We start from the raw sequence: 17,802 nt of genomic DNA on the forward strand, positions 1-17,802 counted from the left end.
TTTTATAAAAAATTGTAAATGTTAATAATGAGTAAAATTGTCATTAAGTCCGACCCTACTGAGATATAACACACAATTCCTTTATCTCCCCATCCCATTGACCTTTAACCACCAAAATTTAATAGCATCAATCCCCTGATACACAAACCACCCTGAAAAATTTCAGAAATTTTCAATAACAAGAACAAATGTTATTAAGCTTCAAACAGGGTGAACAAAACAATACAACAATAAACATAAACATAAACATAAACAATAAACATGTTAATACAAAACAATAAACATCATTCACAAAAATTTTAAATTATATGTGTATGTTAAATTTGTTTTTATATTAAAACTAAAACTTTAGATAGGGTCTCCAAATTTGTGCTACCAGGGCTCTGGATTGTTTTAATCCATCTCTGCTAACAGGTAGTTATCAACTAATCATATACACACCTGCATGCACATACTGTAGCTAAAACAATAACATTATATAAATGGCATCTAAAATTGGTCTAAACTAGCTGTGTGTGCCCAGCATTGCTCAGGCATTTGAAGGAGTGGAGATTGGAGGTTGGCTTTGGAGAGGATAATAAAAGCAATAGTCTTAGTAACTAAAATGTACATTTATTGTCCTTAGTATTTACAATAATAAAACTGCAGAAACAAAAAATTTCTCAAGCTTAAGAGGGGTGGAGACAATCACAGAAAACTTATACTAGTACAGACTAAGTAACCATAAACATAACATCTAATACTTTGAAAAATCCACCATGTAGTGCCATCTTGCATGGTGATGTGACTTTTTCCAACTTCTTGCATGTTTTACTAAATTCTCACTAATTATTTTTTAATGTTAGTTCTCCACACACAATACTATACTTCAGTATTACAACTTTCTTATAAATAATTGCTTGAGAGGCAGCTGCTGATCAATGTGTGTTGCCATCTAACGAACAGAAAGTTATTATAGTTTAATTTCTATAATTTAGATTTTGAGATCATATGCATGTGTATACCATCTCCCAAATCAACAGATTCAGAATATGAAGTTTGGTTGTTTTTCTGTGATGTGACAACAAACATTCAAACTGACTAAACATTCAACAAACTATTGTTACAATCTTATTTATATAGATTATATAAAAAATTTATGAACATAAAATTGAAATATGTAACATTTAAGAACAAAATAGATTTATATTGCTGTTGATATGAATACTGGTTTTGGGAATTATATATTCAAATGTATGCAAATGTCTAATTATCTTAGAGTTTAAATTGATAATAGATTAGATAGATAGGAATGCATAATACAGTACATTATAGTGTAAGTTTCCATGATATTAATATTAGTAAAAACTTTGAAACTGTTCTCAAATTTAATACTATCGCATTAAATTTACTAAAAGAAAACAGAAGTTTATAAATACAAATACCGTATATCTCGGCAGATAAGATGATAGTTGAATCATAAAAGTAGGCCCCCAAAATCCGGGGTCGTCTTATAGGACAGATACAAAAAAAAAATTAGATTGGTTTTAAATTAAATAAATTTCATTATAAAAAAACGGACAAACCGTAATTACTTACTAGTAGAGAGTAGGGTATGTGCACAAAATAGAATAGCCCATATGACGTTTTTGTGAATAGTCAAGGTCATTACCTGAATGTTTGCAACAATCGCAAGGCAGTGCAAGAAAATAAAATTTGTTCTTTTGAAAAATTACGAAAAGGTCATAATTTCGTATACGCTATACAGTATTATTACTCAGATGACAATCACTGATCTAAACTAAATTCACAGGCCGTTGATAGTTTGGGGGTCGTCTTATAGGACAGATATATGCTAAAACTATAAAACTCCGACGAAAATTTATACCTCGTCTTATCTGAAGATCGTCTTATCCGCCGAGATATATGGTAATTACTTTTAAAAAAATAATCTTTAAAAAGTTTATTTTCAATGATTACAATAAATCTATTATATGCAAACAATAAATCCACAGACCAATATTTAATTAGGCCTATAAATTATCAACCAAATCACAGGTATTGAATCAGAAGTCTAAATAAATTTCATATTCTTAAAAGTTTTATGAACAAAAGATAAGCAATCAATAATTTATAGAAATAATATAAATATTTTAAAAAATCACTTAGATGTTTTAGTTGTAAATTTCAATTTAAAAAAAAAAAAAATGTTAAAAGTCAACCAGTCTAAGAAGAAATTGATAGAATAAGTTAAATTTTTTATTCTTTACTATTTGTATTGTTCTTAGGTACTGTACCTTTTAGCCAAATGGCTTTTTCAGTTCATCTTTTAGTTTAATAGCTTTCCAGTTCATTCTTCACTTATATAAATTGTATTTTATAGATTTTTCTTAATAAATACTGAATAAAATTGAATTGTTTTGATTTAATATTTGCTTATAACAAAATAAAAATAAACAATTGCATCACTTTTACTGCATGATCATACATCAAATTAGAAGTGAAAATGATTTTATCCATTCAAAGTATTTTTTATTAAGTTGCTTACATTTGAAGAAAACCAAGTACTTGAAGTAAGTGGTGTTTTAAAAACTTAAATCTTTACTGAAAGAATAAATATCTTTGAGAATTTTCGTTGGTTCCAATTAGTTATAAATCCTGGAAGTTTTCTGTAGACGGAGCAAATATTTGTTTTTCAGAAGCCTGTTTAAGCTGCAAGCCAAATGAAATATCAAATTATCAGGTGAAATAGAAGAGAAAATAATTATTATTTCATAAATTAGTAGTAGTGCTGTTTATAAATTCCTTAACTTTTATTATAAAAATGTTTTTGGCTTTCTTAAAGTTGTCATCATTATGTATGTATTCTAGTATGCAAATTTTGAAACATTCCATCGAAAAAAGATTTATTCCATTTTTGAATATGTAAGTGTTATTTTTTAAATATGATAACTAGAAAGCAAAAATGTTTCTGTAAGAATAAAATCTTTGGTTCCCTAACTCAGTAATATATTTCAATGTCTGAAGATTATATATGTGAAGGGTGTATGTACGTTCATGTCTAAGATCATACTGAGTTTAATAATGTTAGAAGATAAGATGGTAATAATGCTATGCAAAATAAAAATGAAATTTTTCATTTGAATTTTGTGAATCTTTTAATGACTTTTAAAAGCTACTAAATCAATGGCTTGTGATTTCGTCTCCGATTTTTATTTTAAAAGATAACTTAGCAATCCAATTTGTGTGTAATAATAGAAACATAAGATTGGTTGAAATATAGATCAAACAGTTTTTGTCTTGATTCATGCCATTCCTTTTAGAATGGCATGAATCAAGACAAAAACTGTTATAGATTACATTAAAAAATTATAATCATTTCAAAAATTCTGAAACAATTGTAAATGTTTATTATTATGTACACTCAGAATCATCCTACATTTTAGTTATCATTATCTTAAGGTAAACAGGTATTTTAAGCTGTCTTTTGTGTTATCAGCCGTAACATATGACTGATATAACTGATAGTAATTGAGAAGTTACTGCTATAAATACTGGCTTTATAAGCAAATGTTTTTCATTAAAATTATCTTATTTTTGCTGATTTTTTTTATGTTTTGAGGTTATTTATTTGATAGCAATTTTATGTTAATAGTATTAATCAGTGCTTAAAATATTAAATATTAATTTTTTAATCATTTGCTTGCAGATACAACTTATATAGGTGGTATCTTATGTCAATTATGTGCTGATAAAGACAATACTGCAAAAAATAAATAAATAATTAAATAAAAAAACACTAAGCAAACAACACTGAATGAATTACTATTAAGTAATTCATTCAGTGTTGTTTGCTTAGTGTTTTTTTTTATTTTTAACAGTTATTCAAAAACAATTAAAAAAATTACGTCTTTTTCATGTCAGTCAATAAAATCAAAATTTTCACTAATTGTATTCTTATTTACTTACGCTCACTTAATGCTATCAGTCAATATAGGATAGTTCCAAAGTGATTACGATAAGTAGATTCTACTAGATTAACCTCTCTTTCACATACATAAATACAGGCATACATACATCTTATTTAATGTGAGGAATGTGCTCCAACGAGGAACATCTTAAACAATTTTTCCATGTATATAGTTAAACCTCAGGTTTGAACTTAATTCATTCCTAAAAGTTGTTCTAAAACCAAATTTTCCATAAAAAAATAATGTAAAATGGGTTAATCTGTTCCCGACCCCTAAAACAAAACCTCTTTTTAGCTGTATTTCATGCATAAAAATGTCTGTAAAGGCAATATATTATTATTTTTTTCTATCTATCTATATATATATTAATTAAAAGCAAAATACTTAGTTTCTGTTTGGATTTGGGTTGGTGGTGACTAACACTTTACAAAGTGTTATAAACAGAGACTCAACTGTGACTGCCTGCGTGAAATATAAACAAATCAATCAAGACTGACAACCAGTACTTTATCCACACTTTCCAAAATATTATGTTTGAATTGATTTCATTTCAATTTTAATTTTATTTAAATTTTAGTTTTAGTTTCAGTGTAAGGAGCCAGTTTTAATTATTATTTTATTATTTTTAGTTTAATTGGCTACCTAGTATTAATAAATATTAAATATTAGTATTATATTATAATATATTCATTAATATATAATAATATATTAGTTTTTGTCATTTAATTTAACTTAAGCATATTTAAACACAAATCCTTGAATGCCATTTATATTACGTCAATGTCAATTAATGTGGCTTTTATTAAATAATTTGATTTAAATTCAACTGTGGAATGTAACGAAAAACAAAAATAGTATCTTTCCTGTATGAGCATTGAAATATAATTTACACAGCAACATCATTGATGATTTGTATTGTGAAACGAGGCAATCTCTGTGCCACTAACTTCTGAACTGGAAGTTCTGTCATTGATTGGCCAGACTGTCAACTTTCCTTAACGTAGGAAGTATAGGTAGTTGATCATCGGTGGCTGACTCTGCCGTACCGTAACTCGGTTACTGTACAGCAGAGTCAGCCACCGATGGTCAATGGTTTTATATAGATTATAATAAAAAATTTAAGAACATAAAATTGAAATATGTAACATTTAAGAACAAAATAGATTTATATTGCTGTTGATATGAACACTGGTTTTGGGAATTATATATTCAGATGTATGCAAATGTCTAATTATCTTAGAGTTTAAATTGATAATAGATTAGATAGATAGGAATGCATAATACAGTACATTTTAGTGTAAGTTTCCATGATATTACCAGGGCATTCAAAATTTTGTTTGTAAATCAAATGGTTCGAATCAAGGCATTTACTGTACTCTATTTTCATGTTATATACTTGTTATATTTAAAATATCTTGTTAACATCTACAGTATTTATTATACTAAATAATAATATCCTTGTTCAAAAACTAATACAAAATTTTATGAATTGTATTAAAAATATTTAACAATTCAGAGACATGTTATTGTAATTAATTTTTTACAATAAAAGAATACAAAGTATTCTACTTTGCTGTTTTTACTCCAACCATAATTTGCTTATAGGAGGAGTTCATTAAACCATCACAACCTCTTCTTACAGCATCAATGAAATCAATGTGATGTTCTATAATATTCTTGCATTTAGAACAAGATTTTAAAGCTTAAATATTTTTTCTGGTTTATTGTCTTCTTTTTGAAAAATACATTGAATCAAATCTTGAAGTCCCTCCTTAGAGAGGAACTTATCATGAGATTTATAATTTATAACTCTGTCATGTTTGGTAGTTGTGTCTTCTATCTCTGGATCCATTGACATCTACAACTTGTGGTAGCATATTCAGAATTAAATCAAGTAGATGTTAACAAGATATTTTAAAAATAACAAGTATATAACATGAAAATAGAGTACAGTCAAAATTACTTTTTAAAATTCTTTAATAAAATTAATTGAATTTACATTATTTAATTTAAAGCATTTATACTTTTGTTTTTATTCATTTTTTCATCAGTTGCATTTTTTAAAATTAAAATTATAGAAAATAACACCCAAACACCAGAAAAATCAGTTAGTAATAATAAAGATTTAGTATTTTCTAACATTTTCTGTCGTCTAAAACGATCATCATCAGGTAATGCAGAATGAAAAGTATACAGAAGACTTTCAAATTAATTGAATACAATTAAAATTTAAATATTGTCATGCACAGTTGCATCACATTTTTTTAAATGAAACTAAATGTTTAATTAACAATGAAATATTACTTTCTATTTGGTAGCTGCAGTGTATAAAATACTGTTCTGCCATAATTAAATGTGGATCAGGTGAGAGGTCTGAAAGAAGCTCAATGTATGCTCTCTATGCTGTAGAAGAGAGTGCTGTATGCACTGTTTGTCAATTCAGGTATGAGAAGAGGAGTGGCAACATGAGAGTCTGGATATGATAACATGAGAGTCTTAAGAATGCACCTAGTTGAAGTGAAAATAAATTTATGGTGATGACAAATAATGAGACCATTAATGAAGTACACATACAGATTTGAAAAATGAACAATATCAGGATAAGAAGCTACTGACTATTTTTTCTTTAATTTAAAATTATAAAGAACCTGTAGAGGATGCTTTCTGGGTATTAATTCTATCCCATTACATGGACAACTCCTTGGATTATATAGACATTACTGCTAGGGGCCAGGTGGTGAGAATAAAACTTGTGGTATAACATCAGAAAGAGGAGGGCTAATATGGCACTAGTAGTGTACACAATAGAAGAAGACATCCAGGTTAACTTTGATGAAATAAAACTTCTACATCACACTTTAGAGCTGGAAAGAAACATTTGGAAACCTTGGAAGTATACAGGGTGAATGCACTAGGAGGGGAGTGCGATCAACTATAAAGAAAATGACTCTCTTTCTACAGAATGAGGAACATACATTGAACTTCCCTAAGGAAGCTCAATGTTTGGATCAGGTGAAAGGTCTTAAGACCTCTCACCTGATCCATATTTTATTATGACAGAACAGTATTTTATACACCTCGACTACCAAATAGGGTAGTAATATTTCATTGTTAATTAAACATTTAGTTTCATAAATAATGTGATGCAACAACACATGACAATATTTAAATTTTAATTTATTCTATATATTTATATTTTGATTGTATTTGATTAATTTGAAAGTGTCTGTATGGTCTTCATTCTTTATTACCTAACAATTTTTATTTTAGATAAATGAAAATATTAGTAATAGTAAAGGTTTAGTATTTTGTAGCTGGTTTTTTGGTGTTAGAGTGTTATTTTCTCTCAACTATGACCAGTTTTTATTGTCATGAATGATTAAAATTAGCTTATATTTCATTTATGAAAAAAAAATGTTTATTTCTTTCCTGGTTAGGAAACATAGAATGAAAGCTTTGTCATCATTTTCATTTATGTGGTTAACTAAAGCAGTAAAGTTTTCTGAAATGAAAAATTATTGAATTTTGTTAGAGTAAGTAAGTGTGTATCAGCATTTGCTCGCCAATTGTCAACTATCATTAACTGTTTTATAATAGGTGTTTTATAATAAATTTGTATTAAACAACATTATGTTAAATGAGGGATATCTGTACTTATGTATACATAAATGAGACATTCAAATATGTTTGAAGTGGCATAAATCAAGACAAAAATAGTTTGTTTTATATCATAATCAATCTTTTGTTTTTACTAGTAAACATTATGATTGGTTTATATAAGACAAAATTTTCATATACAAACAATCATAAAAGTCACATAACTTACAATAATTAAAGCATTATTTATTTTAATAATTTAACTTTTATTTATGATTTTAACAAAATAACCTTATTTACTTACCTCAGATAATTCTGTAAATATTGGAGAACTGGTATTATTTGATGAGGCACAAGAATTCATAGCATCACTATCATTTCCTTCTTGATTATGAAATTTCTTTCTTGGTCTTGGCACAGGTTTAACATTGCTAATAGGCGATACACTACCATTCTGAGTTAAAACTGTACTGTCAATAGTAAGCGGTGAAGTAGGCAGTGAATCTGTGTTAATGCTGTTACAATCAGGTGAAGATGATAATTGGGATTGCCTTGGACATGGTTGTGGTTTAGGTTTGATCAGATGGGAAACAACAGATGGGGAGGAGGCACTTCTGATAAATGGAGGTGACATATGATGATCACATTTTTGTAGTTTGCTTCTACAGCCCTCATCTTCTTCAGGAATTGATCCTGTTGTCGAAGAATCACCAAGGCTAACAGAACGTCCAGTTGTAGTCAAAACATCACGATTTGCATAGACGGGTCCATGATCATGACTCAATTTTCTAGTAAGTGATAACCTAGGTGCAGGAATTGGAGCAGACCTTGACACTTTGTTTACTTCATCACCTCCAGATCTGATATTGTGTTCTTGGGGAATACCATTGCATTCATTATGAACCGATTTGTTTATTTCACCATCATTTAATATTCGCTTTGCTGAATTATCTAAACTTTTCCTTTTATTTTTTTTATCTCCTTCAGAATTTGAATCACCATAAAGAAACAGTGAGAAAAATGCAGGAAGAAGGTCAAAACTAGATGCTTTTTGTATTCGTCCCTTTTTCATGTCTTGAGATGCTGCATCATCTTTGGTTACAGAAGATACTGAACTTTTTCTGGTATTTGGTGGTGTAGGATATAAAGCATAGGAAGAAGTGGGAGGACTACCTACAACACTGACTGTTTGTTCATTATTACCTTCTAAACTTTCATTACTAATCGAGGAAGTTACTGAAGATGACTGACTATTTTGCGACACCATTTGAGGTGCAACACTTGCTACTAATTTTGTAAATAAACCACCACGTTGATTTAAACCACTTAATAATTTGCTTGATTTAAATGCTGAAGAATTTTTTTCTCCGCTGACTATTGCTGGACTTTGACAACCACTACTACTCTTTGATTTTTCTGAGGAAACTGGTCCTTGATTGTTTGACACTTTTACACTTCTGTTTTCAGTCATTGAAGGACTATCACGCTGATTTCGTGAATTCCTATTTTGGGAAGAATTTTCTGATGTACGATTGATAAGGCATGGACCATTAAGGGCACACCATAATCCATCACTAAAAAGTGTATAATGGCTCACCAACTGTAATTAGAAGTTATTTAATTACTTAAAAATGTTTATCTAAAACAATAATGTCATCATTAAAAACTAAAAAGGAAATAGCTTAAAAGTCATAAAATATTAAATCATTTAATGAATAATGTACAAATATACAACAAGATTTAAATATCCAAGAAATAATTCACAATATTTTGATCTTAGTTTGTACACTTATGAAAAATTAGATAACAAAGTAAACAGAAAATTTTTAATTTTAATTATTACAAATATAAAATTCAATAACAAATAATTAGTTTCTAAAAATATGCTATAATCATACAATTATAGCTATATACAGTCGAACTTTGTTAATTCAAAGTTCAAGGAGAGTACAAAATAGTTTGAGTTATCCAAAATTCAAATTAAACAATTTCATTGATAATTAAGTAATACTGAAATTACTTAATTATAATTAATTAATAATTAAGTAATACTAAAAAATATAATTAGTTTGGTTGTCACATTTTCTTGTTAAGCTTAATTCATACTGAGAGAAAATTGCTGGTGAAAATGAAAAAACAGAGTGAAATAACACGTCAACATATGTCATTTTCAGCAAATTTTACCATTTTGCAAATAGCTCAGAAGTTCAGAATTGTCAAACTATTTTGCTAGCGAAAAAATTTCACCACTTATCACAGTGCCATTTGTTGTCAGGTGTTTCTAGTGGATTTTAAGACTGTTACAAAATCATCACATAACAGAGTATACCTCAAAATTAGTGTGACAATCTTGCAATTCACACTTTTAAATATTTTTCTCACCCAACATAGTTTTCTTTTTAACACATCTTTCATATTTTGTAACAAACATGCAACAGTGATTAATAACAGAATGTCATTCTGCTATTCTGTTTCATTTACTTGGAAATGATTAGACGCTCGAAATTTGTAATCACTTTTTGCAGTCAAGACCAGTTTTGCATTTGTTTTTTGCTTTCATTTTTCGCTATTCACTCAGTGTGAACTAAGCTACTCCAGCTTTGAATTTTCAAACTGTAACAATTTTCGAAAAATGAGGACATTCTAGCTTCAAATTATCCAAAAGTTAGGAAAAAAATTCAAATTAAACAAGTAATTTTTACATTACATTTATTAAGAAACTCAAGGGGAGTTTGTAGAATTTGAATTGTCCAAAGATTTGAATTAATGAAGTTTGACTGTATTAATATTTCATAACTAGAATTTTAAGAACATTTTTTCAAATAAATATGTTACAAAAATATGCACTTTGATTTAGAGTTACAAGTTTTATTATTGAAATTTATATTTGTATGCTGTTGTTCAAATTATTTATATATAAATATATCTTTGATTCAATTAAATTTTCATTAAATTAAAAATATTTTTGATTGCATGAAACATCAATCAAATGTTTTATGCAACAATTTAACCAGTTAGTTAACACGTAGAATTAAAGTACAGTAGAGCGTCGATACTGGAACCAATTGGGGACTGGGGTCGTTCCAAGTAGTGATTTTTTCCAATTTCCGATTATGTACGAAAAAATATATTAACCTGTCCGATGTTCAAATTTTTCTTTGTTGCGTATCGCTTCCTGTTGAATTTTTCTCCGTTGCGTGTCGCTTCGTGTTGAATTTTCGTCGATTTTAAGCCTAACGAAAATTTTTATAATAATCATCGAGGCTATCGTATCGTTAAAAATTATTTCTTTATTTTGTACAAACAAAATAAATATATTGAAGAATATAAAAAACATGAAAATTATACTTTAGAAGTAAATTTAGTATCAAAAACGTTCGATTCAGCATGACACAGTCCGACTGAAAATCGTTCTAGTTTCCGGCCATTTCAATTACCGACGTTCCACTTTTCGACGCTCTACTGTATAGTTATATTTTTAATTATTTCAATAGCTTTCTTTGCTTTTAAGAATTTAGAGAAAAAAAAAATTGAATTATTTGATGATATAAGCAATTATTTAACGAACTCCTGAATCTGAACTCCTTCAATGATTCTAGCATTATACTATTTTCCTTACTTCTTATGGAGTTATACAATTTGCTTATAATGTTAAAACAGCAAATTTGTAAGAGCATTAATAAATATAAAATATTATATTTTCTCAATTTCTAAGATGCACTTTTATACCCACTTTTCTACAATAGAAATGCATCTTACAATCAATGGTGTCTTACATTTATAGTGTAAATAATCAAGCAGTCATTGTGTGCAGACTGCATGATGCATTATACAATAAAAGACATTTTGACAATACTATTTAACACTCATATTAATTCAAATTAGCTTTACTTATAACAAATATTTAATTTTAACTTTTTTTAACATTAAAATGAACATTTCAAAAAACATTATAATGCAGCATTAAAATAAATATGTGCGCAGACAGTCCAAAAATAGAGTTATTGGATTTTATTTGTTCTATTTTGTTGTTAACAAAATTTAATAAAATTGATTATTTAAAAAATTTTTCTTCCATAGTCTTAAAAATTGATTTCAAACTCATGGTGTGTCTTAGAACCAAGAAAACATAATATATTTATAAATGCATAAAAAAAGTTACTTTTTAAAAAAATTTATATAAAGATTAATATAAAAGGGGAATAATGCTAAGATCACCGGAGTTTCAGAAATGATATGTAAAATATATAGAATTTTTTAAAATTTCTTTCAAAAATAGGGGAATGTTCTAAGTTGAAATCTATAAAATTTTTAAAGTATTTTCTTCTTTCCTCAAATTAATTTTAATATATGTCATCTCTTTTTCATATGCATTTGTATTTTTATTTATGCATTTCTCTATAACCAAAAGTAGTTTTTTCCCCCTTAAATTTGATAAATTTGATTCAGCAAATTAAAATAACAAAACAGTTTGATTAATAAAATTTTTATTGAATAAAAGGATGTCTTTATTATGTTCTAAAGCTATGTTGCATTAAAAGAATTTATGTAGTTTGTTTATGTTACTTTTATTTTATTTATTTATTTTTTATACACAGAAGGAAATGTCAGACAACAATTGATCTCCACCCCTCCATTAACCATTAAAACAAAAATATCAATAAAATACATAGTATAATGGCTAAAACATATGATAAATACAAGTGTGATGTATACAGCCATAAGTAAACTGTAATATAAATGTAAATACACTTAAAAATCATTTGATTATATACACAAATAAGTAATAACAGATAAATATGATGTAATATATTAAACATTACATAAAATACTATGACAACTCTTAAAATATGTAAAATCATAATGTAAAAGATGTTTGAATAAACTCGTGTTTTCAAAAACCCTATAAAAATATAAATGATGGGATAAAGATAAAACATAAAACAATATAAAAAAACATGATGTGGCAGGTTCCTCAAGGAAACTCTCAGCCTTAGCCAATAATTATGTATTAGACCATTAAAAAATTTATAACAGAACACAATTGAAATATTTATTTCCATTTAGATTGATAGACCGAGCCTAACTGTATTTACATTTAGATTATTGGTATAGGGCAAATGACAGTCTATTTAGCAGCAGATAGATTTTATTGATTTCCTTGATAACTTTATTGAAAAGGAAGGGTGCAATCATCAACCAAATAGGCAATCCATAGTCTATTACAGATTGGACGTTCATAAAGAAAGTAGTCTCAAGACAATTTTAGATGAAATAGGTTTACGAAACTGCCATAGAATTTCATGATGGATTGCCAATGATTTAACTACCTTATCTACAAAACTTTTGAAAGTCAACCTGCTGTCAAAAATGATACCTAGATTGTTATAAGGCTAAACATACCTTAGGACATGTGTGTTAATGGTAAAAGATAGATAGATGCAGACTACGAATCAGTGAATAATTCACGACAACTGTTTTTTGAGAATTAATTCTTAAATTGACTCTGGAAAATTCCAAAAAAGAGTGTTAAGGTCAGATTGTAATTCAGATGGATTATGATTTAGAAGTTAGATGTCATCAGCATATACAATAACATTGGAATTGATATTATTTAAGAGGCCATTGATGTAAGCCGAAAAAAATAGACCACTTAAAATCAAACCTTCTGGTATTTCGCAAATTGGCAAAAAATTAAGGAACCTAAATCAAAACAATCTTGCATGTCCAAAACAAAAAGTAATTATTTATCCAAGTATGCAAGACAGGATTGATATCAAATTGTTCTCAAAGTAAAAAGAATAAAATGTTAGAGAGTACAGAGTCAAATGCCTGTGAAATATCAAGGTAAACAACATGAGTGATTTTTTTTGTCTTCAAAGTTGCTTAAAATAGTTTTGAGTAGATTAGTACTTGTGAAATAGTGTTCTATCCCACAGTAATGTGTTAATGACAATTTGGGTGCTATCGTGTTATGTATGAGTATTATTTGATAAATGTAGTTCTCTAAAAGTTTTAACATTGCAAGTAGGTGAGAAATTGGTCTATAAGAGTGTTTGTCTTTCTTACATATGACCTTTATGGTAGATTACCACCACTGATTAGGCACATGACCTCTTTGAAGTAACCTGAAAAAAAGTTTGGATAAGATGACAGCAGAAGTAGGCCTAAGTTTCAAATAAAATATCATAGGAATGTGATCTGGGTTATATTTGGATATGTTTAGCTTACTAATAGCTGTCATGATATCCAAAAAGGATATACTATAATTATAGGTAAACTCATGGAAAGAAAGAGAATCAAATTCAGCATCTGGTAATATCTGGAAATATCTAGTTTTGTTTGATGTTTTTATATACCTCACAATCCATATCATTACGGATAGAGGTTTAGATTTGGTAGTGGTTTTTTGGAAGATTCTAAATTCTTCGTTCCATGCATCTTTTAGGGATAAATCCCCTAAAGGTGCATGGAACAAAAGAGAAAATGACACTACCCTATTAAAATAATTTTGGAAAGCATTCTGACATTCCTTATAACACTACTTTTGGAGATTTCTATGAATGTATAAATTGTGAGAGTTACCCTATGTTTTAAAAATACTTAGTGTAAAGCATTTATAGTAATATATAGTTATATTATTTAAATACTTTCTATACTGTTATACTTTTACTAGAATACAACCATAATGCTAGTGAAAACTTACAGCCATAATGCTAGGAAACCTCTGTCCATCTTGAATTGCAAATTCACCAGATGGCAAAACATCAATTTTATAATGCTTAATACGTCCTGAATGACTTAGGCACAAGGCATAACTACTATCATTCCTTTCTCTGACACTAAATAAAATAAAAATAAATTTTTTAAATATATTATTATTCAATTTTATCAAACCAATTGCTGTAATTCTTATTATCCAGTAATTATCTCAACAACAACAACAATTTTTGTATTAAAATAATAGATTCAGAACATAAAAACACCTTTTTTAAATGAGTATGCTTAATTTTTTTTTTTAAGATTATATAACAGAGATTATATCTTTGTTTTTATTAAAATTATATATTTAGAAGTTTTTAAGTAAATAATTTTATATAAATGCTGTTTTTCTGATAATTAAAATTTTTCTTATATTATAAAATTTATATTATTATTTTCTAATTTATATTGCAAAAACTTAAATTAGTTTAACTTTGATGCTAAGCAGATAGCAATATCTTGTATTAGAATCAAACCAAATTCAGCATTTACTACTAAAAACTTTAAAAACTAAACTTTTTTAAAGCTGTATGCTGTAAAAATTGTATATATAAAATTTATTTATAAATGTTAATCACTGTTTAATGTCCTAAATATGGAATTTATTTTTACAACTAAAAATTTTTAAAATATTACGTTTACAATTAAAATAAAATAATTTGGATACAGTAAAAAGAAAGACCTAGAAAGCAATACAATTTCAGCCATATATACTCCAATAACTTAACATTAAATGAACTATAACTCACAGATTTACAAACTTAATTATTTTCAAAAATACTATTAGCTTTATATATATTTTATAAATTTTATATAAATAATACATTTATATAAAATTTTTATCCCTGCTTATTGTTATGAATTTTCAATAGTATTTAATTCTATATTATTAATATTCTTTTTTGATATTTATTTTTATGAGTTTTTGATTTAATTTAAATGGTAAAATAAAATATTAAAAAATAACTAAAATTTGAAAAAATATTTGAAAATTTTGGAAATTATGGTAACAATGTTTTAACCATTATAAGAATTCTCCTCAAAAATAATGAGCAATTTAAATAATCTATTATTTATTAAATATAGGATCGTCCATAATCCATCCAGTAGATGAATTAGGGAAGATATCACCACCAAGTGTTGAAAACAAAAATGATATTATGAGGGAGGAAGTTGAAAGGGCAGTGAAATGGTTAAAAGACAATGAGAGTCTCGAACATAACAAAATCACAGGAGAAATGATTAAGCATGAAAGAGAAAGCTTAATTGACAAGATACACCAAGTGTGCAATGAGGTATGGAAACAAGGAAAGATACCTAAAGAATGGGCAAAATTAGTATTGGTGACAATACATAAGAAAGGCAGCATGTTAAAGTGCAAAAATTATAGAACAATTTCCCTAACAAGCCACATAGGAAAAATGTTGTTGATCTTAAAGGAGAGACTAAGTAGTTTGATGGAAGAACACTTAGCAGATGAACGGGCAGGTATCGGGAAAGACAGAAGTACAACACAGCAGATACTAACATTACAGCTATTAGTTGAAAAGGCAAGAAGAAAGCAGAAAAACATCTATTCCTGTTTTGTGGACTTTCAGAAGGCATTTGACAGCACAGACCAAAAAGCCACCTTGACAGTGCTAAAATGTTATGGAGTGGATCATAAACTAATAAACCTGCTAAAGTTATATTAATGATAATGCAGAAGCAGCTGTGAGATTGCATGAGGAGCTAGGAAACTGGTTCAAACCAAAAAGAGGCACCAGACAGGAAGATCCTATATCCCCAACTATCTTCATAAGTCTTAGAAAGAGTCATGGATAAGATGATGCAAGAGATGCAGGGAACCAATGTTCCCTGCATCTTGCTTAATGAAGAAGGAAAAAGATATGAACTGACTATCAATAGCAAAAAAACTAAGACAATGATATTTGGTGATAACTATATGACAAGAAACATCCTAGATGAGAAAAACATTGAAAATGTAGAGAGTTTTACATATTTAGGAAGCAAACTAACCTATAATCTGGATTGCAGAAAAGAAATAGAAATTAGAATAGCAAAGGCAAAAACAAATTTAAAAGCAATGGACAAAATCTGGAAAAGTAAAGCAATTAGTTTGCAGACAAAATTAAAAGTATTGAATACCTGCATCTTTTCCTGCGTGCTGTATGCCTGTGAGACTTGGATAATAACAAAAGATATGGAAAGAAAAATATTATCATTTGAAAGATACTGTTACCGAAAGATCTTACAAATAGGATAGATGCAGAAAGTCACAAACGAAGAACTTTATAATAGGATATATATAAAAAAGAATCTCTTACCAAAAATTATACAATGAAAATTTCAACTGTTTGGACACATTACAAGAATGAATGAAAACAGAAAAATTAAGACTTTAGTCTATGGTATTATAGATGGATCCAACAAAATAGGCAGACCATATAGAGAATAGATTGATGACGTAAAGAAGTGGTGGAGCGAATGTATGGGAATTAAGAAAATCAGCAATGGATCGAGAGAAATAGAAGAAAATAGTGGAAAAGGCATCAGACACCAAAGGACAATGAGCCCAGGGTTAATGATGATGATAATCTATCTGTAATTGCTGAACACAATAATGCTCTTAGTTCTTCTCAAATAGATATTCTGTCACAACATGAATGATCAGAGTTTGAAATAAAAGAAATTTTACCAAATTTTCAAACTTTTTTCATTATATAGTGTAATAAATCTCATATGTCTGTACACTACATTTGCCAAGGATTGTCACTTGTTTGATATAGGAAGAATTTGGGATTACATTATTTTCTGTAGTCAGTTTGTATTAAAAGCTTGCAACCTAATGTGATGTGTTATATAGTTTCATGCATGTGGCATTTCTACAAGTGTCATTTGTCGTTTTTAAGATGTGCTTTCTGTAATTTCTTATATTTATGACGGTTTTATATGGCAATCAAAAACCCTTCCATCTCTTGAAATGAGCACCCATGAGTTAGCCATCAGTTTTGATGTAGTGTTCTGTGAAATGATCCTGACTGAGATTGTTGGGATGCCTACCAGGGAGCTTCTGAGTCTAAAATTGCCTGATGATGTTTTTGCATTTTGTAGATTGTATTAGATCCAGGTCAGTGTTATGCAAGTTTAATGTTGTACTATTTCTGTTAGCTCTTGTGTAGTTGTGATGTTTCTTGTTTTCTATAGGAAAAGTCTATATTTGTTTGTGCAAGTTAAAAACATCTGCGAGGCCTTCTCCTCCCTCTTTATGAGGAAGAATTAGCCTTTCTATGGACAACTTAGGATATGTTTTATTTCTTCTTTGAAACCATGTTTTATTGATTGTTGGACTTTGAACCCAAAGTTGAGTTTTAATTAAACACTTTATTTCCATCTTTATTTAGTTGATACGTGCCATTTGCACATTTCGGGCATAGAGCCCCTCATCAATCAACATTATCATATTCAATCTGCCATGCATACAAGGTTTAAA

At 28.1% G+C, this 17,802-nt stretch overlaps 1 protein-coding gene across 5 annotated transcripts in view; it reads right to left on the reverse strand.

Annotated features, from left to right (window-relative positions):
- Positions 1 to 17,802, reverse strand: part of LOC136984541 (tyrosine-protein kinase Shark-like) — a 90,091-nt gene that overhangs the window by 30,699 nt on the left and 41,590 nt on the right. For all 5 annotated transcript variants that reach the window (XR_010882207.1, XM_067281566.1, XM_067281567.1 and 2 more), the window contains exons 5-6: positions 14,254 to 14,389; positions 7,852 to 9,147 (exon numbers count right to left, since the gene is read on the reverse strand). Coding sequence is in view for 4 of the 5 variants with exons in the window: in XM_067281566.1 (XP_067137667.1) it covers positions 7,852 to 9,147; positions 14,254 to 14,389 (1,432 nt within the window). In the remaining variant the exon portion in view is untranslated. The remainder of the gene's footprint in view (positions 1 to 7,851; positions 9,148 to 14,253; positions 14,390 to 17,802) is intronic.

Source organism: Centruroides vittatus, unplaced genomic scaffold, assembly GCF_030686945.1.
Source record: "Centruroides vittatus isolate TY-2023 unplaced genomic scaffold, ASM3068694v2 contig_922, whole genome shotgun sequence".
NCBI classification, from domain to species: Eukaryota; Metazoa; Arthropoda; class Arachnida; order Scorpiones; family Buthidae; genus Centruroides; species Centruroides vittatus.